Source organism: Patiria miniata, unplaced genomic scaffold (genome assembly GCF_015706575.1).
Source record: "Patiria miniata isolate m_02_andy unplaced genomic scaffold, ASM1570657v1 HiC_scaffold_24, whole genome shotgun sequence".
Classification (NCBI taxonomy): domain Eukaryota; kingdom Metazoa; phylum Echinodermata; class Asteroidea; order Valvatida; family Asterinidae; genus Patiria; species Patiria miniata.
In genome coordinates this window covers 10,517,418-10,534,270 of record NW_024037063.1, presented here as the reverse complement: position 1 = coordinate 10,534,270, position 16,853 = coordinate 10,517,418, and the positions used below count along the sequence as shown (strand labels likewise).

Sequence of the window (16,853 nt, the reverse complement as noted above, 5' to 3'; positions counted from 1 at the left end):
CAGAGGAGATTTATAATATTTTTAAACACAAATATTGAATAATCATTTCACAAACGTTACAACTTCCTAAACAGGAAAAGTATATGGGACTAAAAGTAAGTTTTAAGTTGCGAAATAAGTCGGAAGAACATACAAAAATCTGATTCCTATCACATTCCTATCGCGCCATGCAAGTTATCGAGACTATCCATCAAAACTTTTTGATAAGAATTTGCCTTACCTAATAATATATGAAGATTTATTTAAGGTGGGTTATTCTTTAAATGATGGAGAATTCAAACAATGACAATGTTAGTTACCACCAGGCCCCCCCCCCCCCCCCCCCATCTTGGTGACGGCCTGTTGTGATCCATGACAAGGCCTTTACTGCAACACTAGCGTGCACCCTATGTGTCCTCTATGGGCTCAGGGTAGACTAAACACCACCAACTATTCTTTCAACTCAAAGAGTTCGTATAACCTCAGGCAACAAGTTAGTCTTAAATTCATGAAACCTTAGTAGGCTGTATCAGCTCGCATAAGCCTACACCGCTACTGTTTACACATACACAAGTCTAGGAGCTAGCTTTCTGAAATGTTACCCGAGACTGTCACACCTTACTAGGGGTATTGAAACCCAACCGCCGTGACAAAAAGACATTTTGTTTGTACCGGCAATGGGCTTACTGATGGTGTCTGAGTTTCTGCAAAAACCTCACGTACTCAATGTACTCAGTGGTAGAGTAAAATTAAACTGTTGAGCTGTTACTGTAAGCATTTTGGTACCTACAAATCGGGGCTCAATTTCTTGGAGTCGCTATGTAGAAAGTAACGCTTAGCAAATGTTTGTGCTAAGCACAAATGATCCAAGAATTAATACCAAACAGTACAATTATATCGCATGACATTTTCTGCTGTTAACCGCTTTTGGCCAAGTTGGTATTTCCGGTGCTTGACAAATTTGTGTGTTTAGCTGCACCATGAGATTGTCCACAGGTATCTATTAAAGTAGCCAACCATTTTTCATTCATCGTACTATAAAAAAACCTTCATTTTTCCCCATGGCATATGGAATGCTTTATTACTTAACCCTAACCTTCCCAAATCTGCCAAACTCCTCCTTGCAGAAATTGGAGGATTATACAGGATTGAGGATATACAAAAGTGTGTGGCTGATTTTAGAGGATGCACTTTGTCAAGGTCTTGGGCCGAACCTTGTGTTGTTTATGCTCAGCCATTCATAAATTAAGGCCTAGATTATACTTGAAATCCTCCATACTGCTCCAGGATGTCACTGGCTCTGCCTCAACATATTAACAGCGATTACTGGAGGATTTTGCAGGATTGAGGCAGTGGTCACCCCTCCAAGGACCATAGTTAAGCAATAAGTGATGAATTTTTTTTAGGATTGAGGCTGTATGCAATTTTTTCATTGCAGCAGTTGGAGGAGTTTGCAGGATTGAGGCTGCATCCTAGCAAAAAATGTCAAGGGAGTTAGGGTTGAGGAAGTTTTGTCTTTTATCTCAGTTTTGTCTATTTGAGGTTGGATTTATTTAAGGAGGAATTGTTGGTGCGTGTGGTATTGTTTATTTCTGAATCCTGCAAGCCTGAAATGATATACAGTTTTAAAACGGCTGTCTGAAAACTTCTGAAATAACCCCACCCACCATTATAAGAAACAAGGTTGGTATAATATTATGAACAGAACATTTGGGTGCTTTTACCTGTATTTACTAGATTTTCAATAATCATAATCATATTTGTCAAATCTGTACTTTCTCTACAGCAAATATACCATTGACAAGAGTGGTTGCACAGGATTATGAAAAAAAAACAGGATTCAGTAGTTGCTATACGTTATACAGTACTGTCATAAATTATTTTGGTTGATTTGTGTAGATTTTTCTTAGTTTCACATCTTCAAATTTTGCGAAGCAGCTATGGCCATGTTCATAAAAGCGAGCTGTATATTTTTGTACCATTTCATGCGTATGTATATTTTGTTACTGGATGTTTTTTTTATCAGCAATTCAAATCCACATTTTGGTTGCAAAAAAAGTGCTAAGGTGAACTTCATTCCAGTTTTATATTTTTAGTATATGAATTTTGTTCAATTTTGTTGTGTAAATTGTTAGTACTTCTTTGTTTTTAAACATTTTTTTTAGTGAATTAATGTACAATTTTATCAATGTGGCTGTGCTCTGGTATGAGAAATCTGCCTCAGATTAAAGAAATTAAAAAGCTTGATTTCAAAATTGGAGGGTGCAAACCACAAAAAAATTGTAAATTACTGTGCGCTAGCTCAAAAATATTTTGATATTATATGATCCCACAGGTAATTTTCAGGCATGCAACTTTTCCTCGGATCAGCTGATTTCCTCTTTTTTCACTTCCCATGTGTGCCATTGAAAATAGAATAACACTGTACAAAGTCTGGAAAAAATTTGAATTTCCTCTTTTTTTTTGTGATTTCCCAGTTGCATGCCTGAATTTTGATTAAGAGGTCCTTGCGACCTATACTTGGGACGGATTGTAGACATATTTATGGAAATCAAGCATTTTTAATTTGTTGCTTCCAACTCCGGGGATTTCGTTCACAAAAACCCTCAACTTGTGGGTCTATTTCACATACAGGCAGTGGGCTATATTTAGACCTGGGCCCATACATGTAGATTGGCAACCGTTTTAGGGGTGGTTTAGGGGAGAAAATATTATTTTTTAATATGATACAGCTATCTCTTGTAAAATTGAAAAGAAAATTGTCCTAGAGGTCATAATCTTTAATAACCAGTGAAAAACACATTGCCGCCTTGCTCCTGAGCGCCACCAGGCGGCACTTTTTCTTTCTGATTTTGTGGTGTTTTCTATGAGCGCATGTTTGTTGGAGTTGAACCTATGACCATGTATCCAATGTACCGGTACTGCTGTAGATGTACAGATTATCTATGGAGCTACAGTACACCGACCCATTAAGCCCCGCCCCCATGATGATTTGACCAATCATAGCCATGGTTAATGTCTGACAAGTCTGACATGCATGCACTAGTGTAGCACCCAGAGGTTTGATTATGCACATTGGCAAGAACAATGTTTTGTTACCCATGTGAGCGGGGCCTAAGACATGTGAATTGGATAGAACAATGTTTTGGTACGTACTCATGTGTGCAGTGGGAGGGGCCTATATTGTTGAAACGTGCACATTGGAAAGAACAATGTTTTGGTATGTACTCATGTGTGCAGTGGGAGGGGCCTATATTGTTGAAACGTGCACATTGGAAAGAATGTTTTGGTATGTACTCATGTGTGCAGTGGGAGGGGCCTATATGGTTGGAACGCGCACATTACAGAGAGCAATGTTTTGTTACCCATGTGCACAGTGGGCGGGGCCTAAGTTTGGAACATGTACATTGGAGAGAACAATGTTTGGTTACTCCTCTATGGTTACTCATATGTGCAGTGGGCGGGGTCTAATTGGCTGATTTTTTCTTTGTATTAGAAGAAAGAATTTGGAAGTTATAACTTACATCTAGCAATAAAAGATTATCAAGAACACAATCTGTCACTGACGTAACACACATTTTTATTGGCAAAACCACTGCACCCTTCTGTTACAATACTGATAATCTAGGCAAATACCATTTGCTTTAAGTTATGTATCTTATATACAGGCTATATGATAGGTCAAACTGCATACCTAATGTGGATGGAAGTAATGATATAGGTAGGAAAATATTTGTTCTTTAGATTAACCCTCATTAAACTACATTGATCTTTAAAATATGTAACGGACCTTTTTAGCTTTTAATTGGGAACTTGATTTAGTAACAGTTAACAAAAGTTAGGTAAATGTGGCAAATAGTAACATTATTTTTAGTGTACCAATAAATACCAAGCTTCTGACAACGGAGAAATAAATTGAAAACCCCAAACTCGTTAAATGAGGAATAATTTGTAAAATAAATATACCAACTGCAATGTTTTATGAAATCTGTCGATCAACTTCTGTATGATTGCAAGAAATGGGGTATTTTCGGTCTTGCACATTTCCAGCAACCAGGGGTGCGTTTTGGCGGTCATAACCAAGAATTGGTTCGGTTGTTTCTTGTCGGCGAATTTCTTTGGGAATTTTAAATGGATGAGAATTACTCACGACAATGCAATACTCAAACCCCCAAAGCAATTAACCAAAGAGAAACAACAGAACCAGTTTTTGGTTATGACCGCCAAAATGCACCCCAGACTTCAAATGTTGGCATTTTGGTTTTCTTAAAGCAATTGATACACACTGATGAATAATCTTTACAATGTAATAATGATCCTCTCTTGGGAAAACTGGGCCAAAAAAGATCAAATTTCTCATTTTCTAAAATTTTTCATGTTTAAGCACTCTTGCTGATTGACTGTTTGCTAGAGACCTTTTGACTCGGGGCCTTTTGGCAATGAACTGAAAACAATATTTAACAAATATTTAAAAAGCTCAATTGTGTCACTAGATCCACATAGCTTTTGTTTTGTTGGTACTCTAAGAATGTTTAAAGAGCTGAAATAATAGTTAAATAAAAGTGGAGTGTTTTACACTCACGACTTCTTCCTACAGCAATCTCTGCAAATGGTCTTGTGAACTGCACCATCCTTAAATACATGTATCTCAGAAGGTTTTCCCAAAACGAATTGGTTAAACAAAAAAGTAACTCCCATGACAAATGGCAGATCTAAAAAAGCAAATCTGAAATGAATTCACACATGCACACTAATGTCTAATAACCTACAATCCAATGCTGCGTTACTTTCATAGCAAATACTAAATTAGTATCTTCTTAATGATTCTCAATGTTCCTACTGGTAGTTGCAATATTCCATTAAAAAATTGTCAGAGAATATTTGTCTTCCAAGTAGTCAATTATTGTGCTGGTTAAGAAATACCCCCCCCCATAGAAAAAGCTACATTGTAAATTATTTTCCGAACATTGAAAATGTTAAGGATACTAACAAAGGATTAAGTGGACTTTATTTTGTGTAAGAACCAGCTAGTAATGCACATAATAGCAATGGAATAAAGTAGGTCCTTAGAAGAACAAAACACATGACAATAACGCAAATCCCATGTACACGTATATACAACCAATGAATGACTATTTACAGATAAACTACATGCTTGACATGTATACCTGAGGGTAAAAAATAGAACCATGTTCTCAATTCCTGCAACATCTGAAATGTGGGGATATAATCCAATAAAAAATATACAAAAATACAGGGGTCAGTTTATTATAAGCACAATCCCCCCAAAAGTTTGACAATAGTCAACATGAAGTTCTAAGCATTTGTAAACAATAAAATATATGTCAAGTCACAGCAGTTTGCATTGTCACATAAAAGCACATTGGAATGACTGTAAGCATTTTTGCACAATTTGCAACACACAAATAATTCATGCAAATGACTATAGCACTGCACAGTAAAACTGCAAAAAAATACATTTTGTTTTTACGCTGATCACAAAACACTGATTCAGAATCTGTGGGAAATTTGTCCAAACAGATACATGTACAAATTTTACTGATTTTTTGAAGCATTTGAATCACAGTTAAATTTAAAGATACTTTAAATTTTCGTTTTCTGCATGATTGTTCAACATTTTGTTCAGAGCCTATTAATTCGTTTTGTCCGAAAAATATTTTTCATTTCAGTAATTTTTGTTTACTTGCCTAGTCTTCACTGTTCATGAATCAATTGCACCATCAAGTATTTGGAAGAACAATAGGAATTCTTGGAAAATTAATTTACTTCAATTTACTTGGTTATTTGCATGATTTTTTACCACGTCACCACAAGTCAATCACATGTCATTCGAAAGTCAATGATGCGCTTTGAAAACTAAGCATTAATCCTTATCATTGTTCGTCCCCTGTTCCTCATGAACTGACTCGTGATTTAGCTGTGATTTAGTTGTGATGACTTATGATTTACTTTGTGACTGAATTATGATTCAGTTGTGACTGACTTGTGATTGACTTGTGACTGACTTGTGATTGACTTGTGATTGACTTGTGACTGACTTTGCGATTGACTTTGCGATTGACTTTGTGATTGACTTTGTGTTTAACTTGTGATTGACTTGTGATTGACTTTGTGATTTAGTTGTGACTGACTTATGATTTACTTTGTGACTGACTTGTGATTGACTTGTGATTGACTTTGTGATTGACTTGTGATTGACTTGCGATTGACTTGTGACTGACTTGTGGTTGACTTGTGATTGACTTGTGATTGACTTGTGATTGACTTGTGATTGACTTTGTGATTGACTTGTGATTGACTTGTGATTGACTTTGTGATTGACTTGTGATTGACTTGCGATTGACTTGTGACTGACTTGTGGTTGACTTGTGATTGACTTGTGATTGACTTGTGATTGACTTGTGACTGACTTGTGGTTGACTTGTGATTGACTTGTGACTGGTTGACTTTGTGATTGACTTGTGACTGACTTGTGATTGACTTGCGATTGATTTGTGACTGACTTGCAATTGACTGGCGATTGACTTGTGATGACTTTGTGATCCACTTGCGACTAACTTGTGATGGATTGACTTGTGATTGACTTGTTATTGACTTTGCAATTGACTTGTGATCGACTTGCAATTGACTGGTGATTGACTTGTGATGACTTTGTGATCAACTTGCGACTAACTTGTGATGGATTGACTTGTGATTGACTTGCGATTGACTTACGATTCACTTGTGATTGACTGGTGACTGACTAGCTCACAACTTTGGTAATTTGTGGTGGGCACCATGACGTGTTAGCGTAACGTCTGGCTCCAGTTGATGGGGTTATAGCGCAGCAACTCTCCCTCGCTCTGGTTCGTGTGGAGTCGACTCAGCTTCTTTTGTTGTTCTTTTAATTCCATTAACTGTTAAGGGAAAGCAGAAAACAAAACTGTCAGGGTCTGGGGCTTGAAATGCACACGTACTTCTTTGGTTAAATTGACACAGCTTCAGTCTAAAGTTAAAACAAGAAAATTGTTTTATAGGCTTCTTTTGTTTTTATAGAACTGGACTAAGCACAAATGGCAGGGACCAAATTAGCCAACATTCAAATTAGGGTATGATGTTTGAAGCAGTTGGGAGCGACTACATGTACCTTGAAATGTCAACATGTGAAAAAGTTGCGGACATTTGCTCAATCACGTTCATGACGCAGTAAATTCGCAATGAAAACTTTCTACAATTCCAAATTTTCAGTCAGATCATACCATACATTAAAGGGTGCTCAAAATCAAGTCCTTCAATATATACATGTACATTGTATTGCTGTTTATCATACAATCGATAAAAAAAAACTACATTTAAAATACTAGAACAATTTCAGTGCCAATATTTACTTATAAAATCAACATGTGAACTGTTTTGCAATTTTGTTACAATATCGCTGAAGTAACATGGACTACTCCACTCACGTCGTGTTGTACGTACCCATATTGTGTACATAGATTGCGTAATCATTTTTAATAATAATAATACTAATAATTTGGGAGGCTAATCATCCTTACTCTCAGCTGATATGCTGAATTGCGAAGGACGCGGCTACAACGTGGTCGGGCCGCTGGCACGTAAAGGCGCCTATGGCTGCCGGCCACATCGACCCATATATGACCACGGAGCACAGCCTGAGATCGAAAGTGTTTGATTTTTCCGGAGGGAGGAAAACCAGAGGGACCGGAGAAAAACCCTCGTGGCACAGGAGAGAACCAACGCACAACTGTACTCACATGTGATCCACAGCCAGGATTCGAACTGTGGTCACCTTGGTGAGAGGCGAGCGCTTTACGCACAAGCCACCCATGCCACATTGTCCGTTATCCGGTTAAAGTTTTCCATCATGCTTCGGAACCACTCCAGAGTATACTGAATGGAATATCATACGCAAAGTTGGCCTGTCTGTAACAAAAATCTGTACATGCAGTTTGGGTCGACCTGAGTCACTCTTGACGCTAAGGTTCAGCCGGACTTGGAAATACGTACCTGGCCTAAAATTTGTCAGCATAGTCGAAATCTAAAGTTCAGGAACCAGACTTGTACAATGGAAATTTAAACTCACCCTTTTGTTCTCATCTCTGAACTGTTGGAGGAAAGCTGACTTCTTCTGGAATGCTACATGGTCTTCCTCCAGGCACTTCCTATCGTAGCCGATAGCGCGATCGCTTTCCTCCATGCGTTCTAGCAGGTACCGCCTGTATGTTGATTCTCTGTCCGACATTTGACTCTTCAGTATTTCCCTTGTGTTTTTCCTACACAGAGAATACGAGAGAAACAATTCCAACAATGCCTTCAGTGACTCAATCTTTTTATGAGAAATGAATTTACAAGTTTCACCTGTAAAAATTATCACTTTTTAAACTGCTAACTTTTGAGCAACACAAAAATGACACACTTTTGAATGAGACATCGAACGAAGACCATTTAATAAGGGAACAATTTGTGATGCGATGAAGCTACATGAGTTGTTTGTCGGGAATTTTCATTTGGAGATACAGGCCAAAATCGGGCCACCTCATCACATCACCTCATCACATCTCTTGGTGTTCCGATTTCCATAATTTTTGAACTAAAGACGGTATCAGCATGCGGTTTTCACAGCGGTAATGCTGAGATTGTGCTCTCTTCAAATCTGTAATAAAAACATTTTTGAACTGGGTCGACAAACGACTCATTGAGCTTGATCGCATCACATTTCTTGTCAACTGTTTAATTATTTGCAGCCCGACAATAAATCAGTATACACAAGGAAAAACAGGTTAACCCCCCCCCCCAATATTGAGGGTGGCCATATACTGTACAGTCAACTAGCAGTAGCAAGGCAGAGCTGTTTGTGCCCAAAAGCACACTAAAATACAGTAAAAGCTTTTTTTTCAGAGGGTTGCATATGCCCAAAAATACAAAAACTAGTGTTTCTTTGCTCAACTAATGTAGTGTTTTTTATGTAGTGAATACCTATTTCTCCAACACTGTTGTGATACTTTTTAGTCATAGTACGTATGCAAATATCAACTAGATACGGTATACACATGGAGGAATAGGGTACACATGTACTAATGTTTGTCTGCAAATGTGCTCTTCATGTTGCAACTTTGTTGTTTGAAGGACCCTCAGCCATCACCATGACACAGGCTTGAACAGGATGGCAACGGAAGTATGGCAGCATGAGCATAATGGTCACGGATGATAAATGAGGTCTCTTAGGCCAAAAAAAAAAATAGTTCTGCTTCCGATTACATGTCTTTCAAAAATAGGGTCGGTCGGTCGGAATTTTTTTTTTTTTGCCAATTTTTTTTATGCAGATTGAATGGCGTATTCAATTATATGCGAAGTTTTAGCCTGAACTATTTCTATTGCACTACGAAAGCTATACACAAAATGGCCACAAAAAGTGAATAAAACCTACCTTAATTATTGTCAATATATTTAAGTTCGATAATTCGTAAAAAAAAATTGTGGGAAATTCAGGTCGTTCGCACCATAGGCACAACGCTAGTCAAGAACGGGAGCTGGCCAAAACTCCGAAGTGTGTGATGTACATGTGTACATGTGTGGCCCGCGGCCAACGGGTCGAACATTTCAGGAAACACGCTGCATTGTATCACTCCAAATACGAGTAGTGCGATCTCAAAATGAACTCTTGAACACGGAAAATATATACACAGACAAGCTAGATCAAATCTGTGAATTAACTTGCAAAAATGTTCTTTCTCCATCGGTGTTTTCTTGGCATTTTTACGATGTCTTTCTCAGCATTTTTACGATGTCGATTCCGACCAGTTGACAGAGCACGTGCCTGCGCCTGCATAGCCATGCTAGCGCTAACATCGCATAGCCGTGCACAGACTAGTTACCGCATTTTCATAATTGGCTCCTGCGTGGCGCGGCGGGAACCAGTCGTCGCCGCATTGTGCTTATTACGCACGTGATTATGGACATCGAATTGCGAAGTAGTTGAATCGCGCAGCGAATTTGTGAAAATAACGGAGGTTTCTTTTGAAAAAATAGCGAATGTAAGTAAGAAAACAATAAATACAAGCATTTTTTGATGCAAAAGGGTTGTTGAGAGGTATTTTGTGAAGACAGACAAGACATAAGGTTTTTATTTTTATTTATTCAATTTTTTTTTTTTTTTTTTTTTGGAATTGCCGATAAAATTTTTAGGGTCGCAGCCTAAAAATAGGGTCGGTCGGGTAACCGGAAGCAGAACTATTCTTTTTTTTGGCCTTATCACAGACATATATCAGAGTTTATTTGGGTATGTCAGAAATTAACCAGTCTTGATTCAGAGAAAAAGCAAGCAATGATATGTTTTTTTAATGAGTTTGCAAATAATGTGGAGAAGGAATCATAGATGAGTTTATATTCTGTGAACATGCACACACAACATCACGTCTTATATTTCCTTTCTACATGTTCTATGTGTGAAATAAATATTTCACAATTCATGGAAATAAATACACATCACAAAAATATGCTAAGTAGCCACTAAAATATTGTCAGTATTACGAAACTTTGCAAGCGTATATTTTTGGCTATGCAGGTGCATTCACAATGTAGTACGACTCTGAATATTTCAAGCCCTTGTAATTTTTTTTAAAAAGCAAGATTTCAAGAAAGGAAAAAAATCATGCAACAACTTATCATCAAATGATGAAGTACTGCAATTTCTCAATTAAAGGGCCCATGAAATAAATTTTGCACTAAATGTTCCCAATGAGCAAATGGTTAGGCCAAAAAAAATAATAGTTCTGCTTTCGGTTTCCCTACCTTCCCTATACTGACAGCCCCTACCCTAATTTTTTTTCATTGAAAAAATGAGGAAAAATTACCCAAAACCATCAATTTCTACCTTTTGCCCTTGACTACATGCAAACGCCTCCATATGATTGCACACACACAAAAATTGGCAAAAAAAAAAATTCCCCTACCTACCTACCCTATTTTCGAATGCCATGTAATCGGAAGCAGAACGATTCTTTTCTTTGGCCTTATGTTCAAAATTTGAACAGAAAACCCCTAAACTAAAGAGCATACATGTGCTTAAATGACATCACAGCAAGATTGCCGTCAGTTGTCAGAAAAGCATGGAACATTTAAAAAGTTTAAGAAAGTGCACTTTACAAAAATTAAACACAAAAGATGTCTAATACCAGGTAGTTTTCTTACATTTCAGAAGAATGGAAAATTGCACACATTGATGTTTTAGTAAAAATGTATTTCGTGTTCCTCTAAAGCTTTTCCCTTCTCAAAAACCCTTGTCTATGTTATGCACAATCCTATTACTGTTACAGTTTATTCTGGCGTTTACCTTTCAACTGATTGTGTTACTTATCAATAACTGGGTGTGAAAGAGATAATTGGGGCAAACACCTTGCTCTGAATGCCATCACTTGATTGTACAACAATGAGTATTATCTCATAACCAAAGGTATTTGGTGTGATTAACTTTAAGCCATTGGGAAAGACAAACAGACAGCTCTATTTTCTGTGGGTTGCTGGGCCTCTGTTCATGGCTAACATAATAAGTACATGCACCTCCATGTAGACAACACTTTTCAGGGGAAAATTGATGGAGACCTTCAAGAGAACGGTGCATGGGCTCAAAAAAGTGTCTACCACAAAATGCTAACATTTGTTTAAAGCTATAGTCCATCATTTGCAGCTATCCGAAGAGTAACTGGCGTAATTATTGTTGAAAAACATACTTGTTTGAAAGATAGTAAGGGAACTAAACTCCCTGTGAAATTATTCTTTCTGGCAAGCTGTCACTTTGAAGTAATCAACGAAAGAAAGCCTTACCAACGGTGCGACGTACCGTAGGAAAATTTATATCAGTAGTTCGTTTTGTTATTCGGCGCAGCGCGCGCAAGCATTGGCACAACGCATAGGCACGCGCGGTTGCTATAATTCGTCATATCAGTGCGTGACATCGCGTATAGCTACAATTCAAAACGAATTCAAAACATGATTCAGCAACTTTTGATTTGAAATTGAGATCCTAGAATGCTTTTTTTTCTCGGAATATACATGTACAGCTGAAGCTGAGCTGAAACTTCATCAGGTTAGTTGTTCAGTATCCTTCATTAGATTTTGAACGCTGTTGTTGCTTCAAACGAACAAAATGCACAAATTACAAATGATGGACTATATCTTTAAAAGTGGAACACAAACGTGTAATAGGCGGTCATGGACATCTAGGAATTTTTTACATCTAGCTCCTCGACGCATTTTCTTCAAACTCAATGGTTCTTGAGTCTGAGGTGCTAAATGGTAGCACAAAGCAACTGATGAAAACTGGTGTGCAAAATGAATACATGGTAGATTTTTTCACCGGATCGGCCGTATAAATCCCGCCCACGCCTATAGTATTAAAGCGCAAAGGAATTTCATGGTACACAATTTTGGACCTAAACAAAATCAAACCATTGGAGTTTTAGTCATCAATCCAGTATTAAACATGCTTCTTTTATAATGTTCTTCAAATGTATGGATGTGCTCTAGGATCACCATACATATAATTCTGAAGTGAATTGTCACATACATTTTGTGCACCCATTTTGTAAGGTGCCAGTCTTTTGCTGATAATTTGGACCAAACTTCGATGCTTGAAATATGTAGACAAGGCCAAAAAACAGCTACTGGTTCGGATGTTAACCAGGTTTCTCAATGTTTTCTCCGTAAATGTAAGACATTATAATGTGGATTTCCTGTGACACAGCTATACCTTCTAAATAGGGTAGTTACCAATCTTAAGAATGAAATTTTTGCAAAATCTAAATGAATTTGCACCTTTAACAGGACTGTGTAAAAAAACTATTTATGACAATCACAGATGCTCCCCTGTCTTCAATTTAAAATGAAAATAGAAAAATGCATCGAAATCTCATGGCCTCTAAATCAGGAACAATTCCAGACTGGTAGGGGGGGGATTTTTTTCTGAATAACAAATCAGAATTTTTAAATTTTGGAAAAGGTATGGAGTATTTTCAGAACAAAATGTAAACATTTTGCAAACTGAGACAACAGAATCCCTGGTAACATTCTTCAACGCCAAAAAAGACTTACAAGTTTTGCTTCATGTACACGTACATGTACCCTATTGCACAGTTTATCCAATATTCTTAAAGAGGTTGTGGAATGCTCGAAGACATTTCCGTCATTTTTTGGGTATATGTAGCCTAAGGTGTGATGAAATAAAAACGACTATTGTTTCTGTCATGAAATGAGTAGGCCTACAAAAGGTACTTTTGAGAGCTGTTTTTCAGGTCCTGTTTCGACCCGAACATGCAATTTGTGTAAAAGTCATCGTTGCGGGCAGCAAACAAAACACAGTAAATCGTGACGTATAAACAGGACTCGTATATGCTACTCTGCATCAGGAGTCCTGTTTATTACGTCACGATTTACTGCAATAACGACTTTTACACAAATTGCACGTTCGGGTCGAAACAGGCATAACAGGACTTGAAAAACAGCTCTCAAAAGTACCTTTTGTACTCATTTTATGACAGAAACAATAGTCGTTTTTATTTCATCACACCTTGGGCTACATATACCCGAAAAATGACAGAAATGTCTTCGAGCATTCCACAACCTCTTTAAAACCCAGCGCATGTCTTACCTATAGTCTTCTTGTTCCACCTTAGATCCATAGAACGGCTTCATCCACCTGTTATGAGATTTGTGGTATTGTTCTCTCTTCATCACTAGACTCCTCAGGTCATTCTGGTAATGTGTGTCCGTCGTCTCCAGAGTGACCGTCCTTCCCAGCCGCTGGGGCTGCAGGGGGTTGAGTCGGGGCAGAGGCCTGCCGCCGTTGGCCGTCCGGGTCAGCCTCTCGTCCCAAGACTTGGACAAGCCCTTGGGCTGACCGGCGCCCTCGTTGATGAAGGTCTTGGAGCTAGAGCGGCGGACCATAGAGGGCGCTGTTGAGGATGTTGGTATGACACTGACCCCGGTCTCCTGGGTGGTTAACCTGGGCAGGGTGGGCAGGGTGCTCACTGGGGCTGACATTGTGCTGGTAGGCTACTCCTTAAAGGGCACCAGGGCCTACAAAAACAAACAACCCATGGCTATTTGTACATGTCTATTTGGCTATTTGTCAGTTTGTGTGTTTACATGGATCGTAAAATAATAAATGAAATTAAATTGAATGAAATATGTTGTTTTGAACTGAATCAACATACATTAGGGGCCTATCAATCTTGAATCTTCCCTCCCATTTTTACCTCTTTACTAAAGTGTTCTTATTATTAGTATTACAAAATATTTGGCCTTATCTATATAGTGGCTATCTCTATGGGAGCTGTATTGCTGTGAAATGCATTTTTCAACGGCTATGATACAGTTTGCGGAGCCTCCTGGATTCATCTTTGAATGAAATCACAAGGTGAGGTGATCAGTGATTGATGTGTTTGGCGTAGTCCGAGTAACTAGCATGACTAGGAATCTACGAATTGCCTTTTTTAACATTTGGTTTGGAGATGGTCGCCCGTCGCCCGACTATGTTTGGCGGCAGATAAATTAAGGCAGTGTATATTTTGCCGGAGACGGCAAACCTTTAGTAAACGTTAGTTTGCCGGATATGCACTGAACATGCGCAGTTACTGTTTTTTTTTACTTAAACATTTTCCGGTGACAAGTTTAATCTGGCTCCATGCCAAAATTATCGTTGTTACCTCGTATTCACAAGATGGGATTCAGACCATTTTATAATTTCGGACTTTATTTCCCTTTTAAAAAAAATCCTCCAGAGCCACAAATCTGAAAAAGAAAATGTAATACTCTGCAAAAAATGTTTGAGACATGTTAAAATAATAAAAGAAGAATATTCTGATTTATTTGGGGATGAGAAAAAAAAACTTTAAAATGTGGTGCGGTCGGAATCGAACGCGAGTCATTCCGCTTACTAGAGCCTTTGCTTAACCATTACACCAAACGTGCTACACAACTTTTGGTGGGAATTTAATACATCTTATAATTCAGCCCTATTTTAAAGAGTACAGCGCCCTCTGTTGATATGGATTGCCGCCGGCAAACCTTTAGTAATCGTTAGTTTGCCGTCATTACCTCCGGCAAAATATCCACTATCATAAATTAAATACGGAATTCATTCCACCTCAGATTTCCTCAGATCTTGTGGACAGAACTTTAATCTCTAATTATGAGCAAAATTCATTAAAGGCCCTAAACTAGGGCCTTATTACTTTCGAAGTGGCTATCGTTACAGCATTCGTTGTTTAGCGCCCTCAACGACAACGATACTGTTTTGATACGCACGCAGGTATAATTATTTGTTTTCCCATGTTTTGGTGAGCAGTGCGACAGCTCAGTCGATAGTGGGTAGGATTTTGCACCGCGAAGTTGCGGGTTCGCATCTCAGTTTTGCACTCGAATTTTTTTCCTTTTCTAACATGAGCTGAGGCTTTGGAGGATTTTTTTTAAAAGGGAAATAAACTAAAGTCTAAAGTCCGAATTTCACAACGTTCAAATTCACTTTTTTCCTTCTAATTTATATTTTCTTCTCATGTTTTATAAAAGTTGCAGTACTACCGTAACGATAGAAAATGGGAAATGCGTTACGGCTGCCGTAACAATAGCCACTGCGTATTACTTTGAGTATGATGTGTATTGACATAAAATACGTCAATAGACAATGACACTGAAAGTGCACAGCATTTGGCTTTTTGTATACAAAGCTATCTGGGGCGAGTTGGTAATTACTCAGTCAAATTTGGATTCTGTTTTCAAAGACAAACAAACCAGATGACTTACCCGCTTGTCCTGTCTGTAACTCCCTCTTCCCTAGCTTAGGTCTGTGGAACTTTTGAAATTAAATTCGGAAATTTAGAAGTCCAAACTGAAGCTCGATATTTGACAACACGAACTTGCTAGCCGACCGCGGAGACTGCACACGCAATTTTGCTATGAGGGTGTTTCTAATCACGTGACAGCAACGTCGTCTAGACAACACTGTAGCCTCGTTCATCAAGATACCTTTAATACGATTTGAATATCCTATTATTAAAAACAAATTGCGGTAAAGACAAGCAAATCAGTTATATTTACAAACGAAATATTACCAAAAGTAGTCATTATTCTGACTAGTTGACAGCGTCGAAGTTTATTTCCAGACAAGTTGATCACAAAAATTCTTGAACACCCCTATAGCATAATCGATGAGTCCAACCCTTGGCAAAGGCGGGTTTATTTTCATAGCAGGTGTTTGATGTCACAATAAACCCAATCAATGAAATATAATCGTGTCCCACCCCACACGTGCTGTTTAAACAGTGTCTGCAAGTACATGTGTGACAATTTTTTTTGGGGGGGGGGGAGACGACCAGGAAGATAAAAATAATTTAATATATCTGTTAATTATTACCGTTTTACGGAAACAGTTAGGCCTACGTGTCTTGTCCTACATGCAAAGAGCACAATGAGAGCAACCAGCGTCGCGTTCGGGGACTGGGCCGGGCAATATTGGTTACAATTCCCTACAGAAAACAGGTAAAAAGGTGAAATAAATAAGAAAAATGCACTTTAATATTAATATTTTACTTTTATAAAAAAAAAAAAAACAAGTGAAAGATATAATTCGCACTACATCTGTGGGATAATTTTAGCCTGAAAGTATACGGTTGCAGACGCCCAAAATCGAATTTGATTTTAAACAAAACATACAAATTGGAAATTCGTTAGGATAAAATAATCATTTTTTTTAAGAGCACGGGGTATAAATACGAAAAAAAAATATATTTTACTGGGTGGGACTTTTATGTTAGCCATTAAATTAAATTTTGCATTTAAGAATGAAGAATAAGGTTCAG

General features: G+C 37.9%; 1 protein-coding gene across 1 annotated transcript; it reads right to left on the bottom strand.

Annotated features, from left to right (window-relative positions):
• Positions 1–6,671: 6,671 nt before the first annotated feature.
• On the bottom strand, positions 6,672–15,970 carry LOC119732507. The gene is made up of 4 exons (XM_038206050.1): positions 15,799–15,970; positions 13,646–14,073; positions 8,084–8,273; positions 6,672–6,896 (listed from the first exon to the last, which is right to left on the bottom strand). The coding sequence occupies exons 2-4, from the start codon at positions 14,035–14,037 to the stop codon at positions 6,786–6,788; spliced, it is 693 nt and encodes a 230-aa protein (XP_038061978.1). The 5' UTR covers positions 14,038–14,073; positions 15,799–15,970; the 3' UTR covers positions 6,672–6,785.
• Between the last annotated feature and the right edge of the window lie 883 nt (positions 15,971–16,853).